Source organism: Martes martes (genome assembly GCF_963455335.1).
Source record: "Martes martes genome assembly, chromosome: 15".
NCBI classification, from domain to species: Eukaryota; Metazoa; Chordata; class Mammalia; order Carnivora; family Mustelidae; genus Martes; species Martes martes.
Window position 1 is genome coordinate 1,012,946 of NC_137903.1, and position 7,928 is coordinate 1,020,873.

The 7,928-nt window shown below is 62.1% G+C and overlaps 1 protein-coding gene across 1 annotated transcript; it reads right to left on the bottom strand.

Annotated features, from left to right (window-relative positions):
* Window positions 1-742: 742 nt before the first annotated feature.
* PMVK (phosphomevalonate kinase) lies at window positions 743-7,875 on the bottom strand. The gene is made up of 5 exons (XM_080824890.1): window positions 7,678-7,875; window positions 6,379-6,442; window positions 4,048-4,200; window positions 1,812-1,941; window positions 743-1,128 (listed from the first exon to the last, which is right to left on the bottom strand). Exons 1-5 carry the CDS (start codon window positions 7,770-7,772, stop codon window positions 905-907), a joined length of 666 nt encoding a protein of 221 aa, XP_080681016.1. The 5' UTR covers window positions 7,773-7,875; the 3' UTR covers window positions 743-904.
* Window positions 7,876-7,928: the final 53 nt, after the last annotated feature.

The following is a 7,928-nucleotide window of genomic DNA, read 5'->3' on the forward strand; positions in this document are numbered from 1 at the left end:
GCTGCGATCCCGGGTCCCAGGTCAAGCCCCACGTCCGGCTCCCGGGTCAGCAGGGAGCCTGCTTCTCCCCCTCCTCCGGCCTCTGTTCTCTCTTGCTATCTCTCTCACATAAATGAAATATTTAAAAATAAATAACATGGGGCGCCTGGGTGGCTCAGTGGGTTAAGCCTGTGCTTTCAGCACAGGTCATGGTCCCCGCGTCCTGGGATCGAGCCCTGCATCGGGCTCTCCGCTCAGAGGGGAGCCTGCTTCCTCCTCTCTCTCTGCCTACTTGTGATCTCTGTGTGTCAAATAAATAAATAAAATCTTTAAATAAATAAGTAACATAAATAACAAAATAAATAACATAAAATATAAAATAAAATAAAGTAAAATAAAACAGGTCACATCCAGAGCCCACCATGTGCACACAGAGGCTTGATCCGGTGACGTGACCAGCCCAGGGCCACGCCACGGTTCCAGGGAGTCCGTGGATCTCCAACACCGCTGTGCCCACGCCCTCTGGGCACTTGCTGGTGGTGTAGCACCTGGAGCCTCTCGTGGGGCCGTGCCTGAAGACGAGACCCTCAGACCCCAAACCTGCCTCCCTCGCGAGCAGGCCCACCTCCCACATGGCCCAGGCCGGGCTCTGCAGGACACGGCCGCCCAGATGGGAGCCAGAGCGGGGCCCACAGCGCCCCCGGCCGTCCGGCCCCTGCGCGGCTGTGCCGGCGCCGGGGAGTGAGAGCTATGCGCGGCCGAGTGCGCTCCAGGATGGTTTATTAGGCTGGGGAGCCCTGGGCTGAGGGCGTCCAGACAGGGCAGCCGGGTTGGCACCGGGGGCCCCTCTTTGCCCTTCGGTCTCCTCCTAAAGAGGAGGGGTGGTCCTGTGCCTGAGGAGGCGAGGTCCCCGGGGTGTCCTGGCTTATCTGGCATCAGCCGGGCCCTCAGCTGGCGTCGGAGACCACACGTCCGGGAGAGGCGCAGCGGCCGCCGCTCCCGGGACCTGGCACCCACGCCGGGACTGGACAAACGCCACCAGGTTCTCCAGCTGCTCCTCCAGGCGCCGCTCGTCCCCGTGGTTCTCAAGGACCCAGTCGAAGGCCCCAAAGTTGTCCAGGCCACACTCTGACTCGGCATCGTCAACCCCTGTGCAGGGGGCGTGGTGAGGTCAGGCCCCGTCCATGCGGGCGGCCCCCGGGCATGGGGGCCTCCTGGCCCCAGATGGCACTGCCCCTCCTGGCCTCCCTTGTGCCGCCGCAGGGCCTCCTACACCCACCCCCAGCCGGCCGAGCGCCCCCGGAGTGTCCACTGACTTTGCCCTTTGTGGCCACTGTCCACGGAGCACGGATGGGCCTTCTGAAACCACAGAACCCAACTGGACCGGTGGCCAGAGTGAGATCGTGCGCGCGAAACGCCAGCACAGGCCTGCCTGCAGCAGACACCCAGGGGACGGCAGCCTCACAGAGCAGCGCCTGCTGGGTCCTGGGACCTCGGGCACAGAGAAGCCGCAGGGCAGGACCCAGGCTCGCCTGCCCCACACAGACATGTCGCTCATCAAACACCCGGGAAGCAGAGGTAAAGGACCCAGCAGGGGGTCTCACTGGCCCAGAGGGGCCAGCCCAGGTAAGGGCACCAGGCCAAGGCCATGGGCAAACCGTCAGCCCCAAGGACACCCTCCCCCACCCCACTCCAGTCTCTAACTGGGGGCAGTCTTAAGCCCCAGGCCCCAGATCCCCTCTCACCGTCCCTGGCTCCGTCCCCCACAGCCTGCCAGGAGGAGCACAGACCAAGAGCATGGGGGCTGGGGACGAAGGCCGCACGCGGCTCACCTGGGGTGAACTCCCAGCCGCGCTGCTGTCGGCTCTGCTCTGAGGCCACCACGCGCACCGTCTGTGTCAAAGCCCCATAGGCCTCCTGGAACCACTGGATGTCTGACAGCCTCCGCGTGTCACTCACCAGCTGCAGGAAAGAGCACAGGCGGGTGACCAGCAGGACAGAGGGCAGAGGGACAGGGCCCCGGCGGTGGCGGGAAGACCCAGCCCCCCGCCGACACAAGCCAGCACAGAGGGCTAGGAGGGGCTAGCGAAGCCCGACAGGTGTCACCTGTGACCCTGCGGTCACCCGCTGTCCCCCACTTGCAGGCTGCCCTCCCGGTCGCCATGGACCCGCCACACCCTGGGGCCGCTGCTAAGCTGAAGCAGAGGCTCAGGCTTGGGGGTCAGATCAGCGGGTCCAACACTTGTGTTCTGCAGATGAACAGACTGAGGCCAGAAACGGAGATGCTCCCAACACCGAAGACAGATCACTGCCTAAACCCCTCAGAGGCCTCCCACGGCTCTAAGAAAAGCTGAAGTCTACAGGCAGCTTAATAGAGCCCTGCACGACCTGGAACCCACCGTGTTCCTGCAACCCCCCCCCCCCACCGGACCCCTCTGGTCTGTCCCCAGACACGCCACCCACGTGCTCTCGGGGACACACGAGGCCCCTGCCGCCCGGCCAAGTGCAGGCCAGGCTCCCTTGCCGGCAGACATCTCTGTCCCAGTGTTCCTCGTGCGGGATGCTTCCTTCCACCCTGGCTCCCTTCCCGCCCCCCCCGGGCCACGCTGGGGATGTCCCGCCAAGCAGCAGGGCCCTGAAACCATCACTATCTGTTAGGCTGCTCGTGGCCGGCAGCTGCCCTCCCCAGAGTCCGCTCCACAACGGAAGGCCTTGGGGATGCTCCCAGCAGCAGCGTGCGCTCCGCGAGCCAGCCAAGCAGCAAACGGAAAGACAGTGGCTGCTGCTGATGCTGACACATTCGCTCCCCAGGAGCCACGTGCATGTCACAGCGACACTGGTGTGCAGGCACTCGGTCGGCGCGGGGAATGCGCAGACCCGGTGCTCGCGGCCTCAGAGCCCAGACGTCAACCCGGCAGCTTCCAGCCCAGCCGTGCCATGGGTGCCCCTCGGCGACACCGAGCTCCTAATCCTGTCCCCACACCTTCCGCAGCTCAGAAAACTCTTGTCTGTCCGGCTGCTGGAAGCCAAACCCTGGCAGGGCCTCCCGCCTCACACCCACGGTCTGCAGCCCGTGCAGAGCCTGCCTCGTCCCCGCATCTGGGCCCTGGCCCCTCTACCCATCCAGAAAGACCCGTACCCTGGCCTCCACTTCCTCGCCTGACCCCCATGCCTCTCCCCTGTTCAGGTGCCTCCCGGGACCCAGACCCCACTCTTCCAAAGCACAGGCATGACTCAGCTCACCTCCTGCCACTTGCCCCCCACTGGGGAATTCCTACTTGGCTCAGGGCCTCACCTCCTACGGGCCCTGCTCAAGTGCCATGGGGTCCAGGGAAGCCTCCTCACGGCCCCGGCCTGCTTCATCTTGCTGCTGAGTATCGACCCCCACCTGACGTGTTCTGTCTTCCTAACTCCCTCCAGCCTGTGTGATAACAGAAATTCCCCGAGAGCAGGGACTTTGTCGTATGTTTGCAGTGACGAACCCCCCACATCGCCAGGAGCCAGGCCGGTACACAGCATACGGGCTGCCAGAACGAGGAGGTCAGAAAGGGGTTTGGTGCTGTGGGAACACCGGATGGCAAGCATCAGTCGAGGCCCGGGTATCAGGGAAGGCTTCCCGGTGGAGGTGGCGTGCAAGCCAGGCTGGGGTGAACCCGGTGAAGAGGGAAAGAAAGGGCGTCTCTAGCAGGCAGAACACCCACGAAGGCCCTGACTCCAGAAGGAGGCTGACTCGTGGGCCGGAGAGAACGCGACGCGGCCGCAGCGTAAGGAGCCGGGCGGCTGATAGGGCAGCAGGACGGGACGGCTCAGGGCCTGCAAGTCCGTTACGGACGTCAGTGTGGTTCAACAGAACAATGGACAAAGGTTCTCAGCAGAGCAATGACCGGTCTTGGACTGTTCCCAAACGGCCGTTCTGGCTGCTGGGTGGGGAAGGGACCGTAGGGGACGAGGATGGAAGCTGGGGCCAGGGCCGGAGCTAACACTGTCGGTGAGACTCAGCAGGAGGGGAAGGCACTGAAGACACGGACAGAGAAGGCGAGTGGCCAAAGGCCGCCCCGAGCCACTCACCCAGATGGGCTGAGAGACGCCCTCCACGACCTTCCTGCAGAAGAAGCCGGGGTCTGCCTGGCGCTTCTCCTCCCCCCAGCGGATCATGTCCCTCCGGTAGGCCTCCTTGTAGGCGCTGGCGTCCAGGAGTCTCTGGAAGTCCAGGCCATGCTCCTGCCCAAAGCGCACAATGTCCACACCGCCGGCCTCCGCCTCCTGGGTCTCTCCTGAAACAGGGGAAGGGCCATCCCCGCCCCCCACTTCCCACCCCGCGGAGGCAGTGCAAGGACCAGGAGGCTGCCACCAAGACCCAGGAGTGCAGGGACAGGGAGCTGAAAACAGAAATCCCGAAGAGCCACCGATGGGAGACAAGCCCGGCGCGATCTGGAAGTTGTTCCGGTTTATCTTGAAAGCGTGTGATGTGGCTTTTCTCTCTTGCAACAGCTTTACCTCCCCAAGTATCTCGGGCTTAAACTAGTCCTGAAATGAGCCTGCAACCCCTGGGCACCGGCTTGGCCTCCAACAAAGCAAGAAACCTGCAAACAGCACACGCCCGGCCCCCCCCAGCTCCCTCCCCACCCCCACCCCAGGCATCGGCTCCCTCTGGCTCCCTCCTCTCCCCCACGCCGAAGGTCCGGGCTCCTCCATCTGGCTCCAGGGACTCCTGGGGGCAAGAGGGGCGGCTCGGACCATCCGCTCAGGCCATCCTTGCCCGCCTTCCCTTTCCTGGGGACACAGAGGACAGGAGGGGTCCTCCCAGGGGCGCCAGGGCGGGAAGGGGTCTGAAACTGGCCATTCGGGGCAGCCTCCGGCTCCTCTAACTCGCTGCAGCTGGACCTTCCCAGACTGTTTCTTCATCTGCAGACCGAAGGGCCGCGACCTCTCTGCGCCCCGCTCCACGGTGAGGCCGGCCGATACCCCACGCCGGGAAACTAGGTCCCCACGTACTCTCTAGAGCAGGGGGAGAAGCGGCCACCAGGAGCACTATGTTCTTCGTTTCAATTACAGTCCCCACTGTGACTTAACAAAACAACACATTAACACTCGTTCCGGATGGTTGTGGAAAGTAGGCTCCACACCCAACGTGGGGCTTCAACTCCCAACCCTGAGATCAAGAGTCACAGGCTCCACCCACTACGCCAGACAGACACCTCGGATTTTTTTTTTTAATGGGAGTGGGAGATGTAGGGGTGGCTGACCAGTCAGTTACCTATTGAGGTTTTAAAAATGCAAACTCCTGGGGCGCCTGGGTGGCTCAGTGGGTTAAAGCCTCTGCCTTCAGCTCGGGTCATGATCGCAGGGTCCTGGGATCGAGCCCTGCATGGGGCTCTCTGCTCTGCGGGGAGCCTGCTTCCCCCCATCTCTGCCTGCCTCTCTGCCTACTTGTGATTTCTCTGTCAAATAAATAAATAAAATCTTAAAAGAAATAAAAATTAAAAAGTAAAGCCCCTGCACCCGTTCTCCTCAGGAAGTCCCCCAAGCCTGCCTCCCACAAACGGGTCTGTTCAGCTGGAGGGAGAAGATCAAATGGAACAGAATCCGGGGACGGATGCACGGAAGGAGGAAGACAAATTCATTTTGTGTCGCCCCAGAAGGCCGGGCTCAGGCCAACCGAACAAGGGGCCGGGAGCGCAGGTCCCTGGACAGGTGCACCCAGAAGCCAGGGGCAGAAACGTAAGCAACGAGGGCCCCTCCCAGCCTGGGAAGCTGGTCTCACCCTCGGGGCTTCCTGTCTGAACGCCAAGGCTCTAAGAAGTCCCGTGTGTTTCTTTACCATCCATTTTTTTTTTTTTAATCCACATGGTTCAAAATTCAAAAGATACGTATTTGTTTACAGTGAAAGATCTCTCTCCCACCACTGCTCCCCTCCCTGGAGGCAGCCGAGGACATAGCCTCCTACGTACCCTGCCCTGGCTTCTCACGCCCCAAGCGCCCCAGAAATACCTGTTACGTGGCTGAAAATATAAGCAAATATATTTACGACTTTTCTCCATTTTTATACAAACGTAGCATTCTCTGTGCACGGTCCTACATCTTGCTTTTCACTTAATGAGATATCTTGACGCCCCAGATGATTCGATGTCTCAGGGAAGAATCCCAGGCCCTCCCAATAACGCAGCCCCAGATCCGGCAGCTCGCTTCTCCGGCCTCTCCTGAACAGGCTTTCCTGAACATACTCTGGGGAGGTGGCCAGAAGCTTAAGGAGCAAGTGTCCCCAGCGGTCATGCCACAGAAAAGCAAGACCCGTCCACCCCCTGCCGCCAGCGGTTGTGGGGACCGTGCTCAGGATGACAGCCAGCACATAAGCAGGCTCCTTCCCGACCCACCCGACGCCACAGAGCCCCCACCTACCTGAGCGTACTGTTCCTTGAGTGGACCCGAGAGTCGGAGGATGGCACAGACATCCTCGCCGAGTCTGCAGGATGGGCAGAACCAAACCCAGTTAACCTAGTTTCCAGGACCCCAACAAGTCCAGGGCATTGAGGTCCCCTTTCCTTTTTCCTTCTTTCTGTTTTTTTTCAGTAGGCTCTACCGGGCTTAGACTCATGACCCTGAGAGCAAGAGTCTGAGTCACATGCGCTACCGACTGAGCCGGCCAGGCAGCCCTCCGAAGTCGCAATTCTGCTGTGTATCTCTGTGACTGTCACATCTCCTCCTCCCTGACCATAACTCTTCACCTATATGTTGGGGACAGCACTTTCTGTTGTGTCCTGCAGGATTATTAGGAAACAGAGGCATGTCAACAATCCTGAAACTAACAAGCAGAACAAACACAACCAGAATTCCACCGGCTATGTTCGCTGGATGAGGTCACTGCCGGGCCCCTGGCCTAGTTCTCGCACAGCCAGGGTCTCTTGGTCTCCACCGCCGTGGTCACCACAGCATGAATCACTCATTCACTGCCCTGTTCAGTTACTCCATCGGCCATTTGTGGGGCGCTGGATCTGGACCCCGGGAACACACCACTCCTGCCCCGTCCTTGAGCGACTCACAGACTCTTCCACGCTGACCAGGGAGACCAGCGCTCTGATCTCCACCATTCAGGTGAGGAGCCTGAGGGTGGGAACTGATGGCCCCAAAGCAACACGGCAGGGAGTAACAGCCACCATCCCGCTCCAATCTGTCCCAGGCGCCGAGGACTGTTCTAAGCTCTTCGCAGGCATTACTCCTGGAAGCCTTATGAGCAGCCTATGATGACCTCCGTTCGCACATGAGGAGACCGGGATGCCAGCGGCTAAGACTCTGCAAGACCCCCAACAAGGAGGTGGAAAGTCAGGCTGCAAACCCCAGGGGTGCACCTGCACAGGCCCTGCTTCTGACGCCTACCTGACTCGCGTGTGCGGGGGCGGGGGGGGCGGGCAAGGAGAAATGCAGCTAAGGGAAAGGGGGTTGGGTCCCTGGTGTGAGCCCAGGGCGACCTCTGCCCGGGCCCCCCACGACCTCGTCCAGCAACCCCCCCCCCGCCCGGCCCGGCATTACTGCTCCGATCACAGCACCTCGCTGAGACAACAAAGGCCGGAAGCTAGAGCAGAGGGGACGCACTCCCGGCAGCCGCCGCTGAAGCTGTCACCTGCTCCCGGACGCCGCGGACGCCTCCCCGAGCCCAGCCCTCGCGCCACCTGGCACCCCTCCGCCCCGCCCCGCGGACACCTGCTCCGCAGCGCCTCGGCCACGAAATCCTTCCCGGACTTCCTCTTCCCGCTGACCAGCAGCACCAGGCACGGGACGCCTCGCTGCGGAGACATGCGGCCGCCTTCCCGCCGCCGTCCAGCACCCCGCCCGCGCAGGACCCCGGGCCAGCGCCCGCGCAGCCGCAGAGAGGCCGCCGGGGACACGCCCCCACCGCCGCACGCCGACGGAGGGCGTGGCTCCGCCCGCAGGACGGTGCCCCGCGGAGCTCC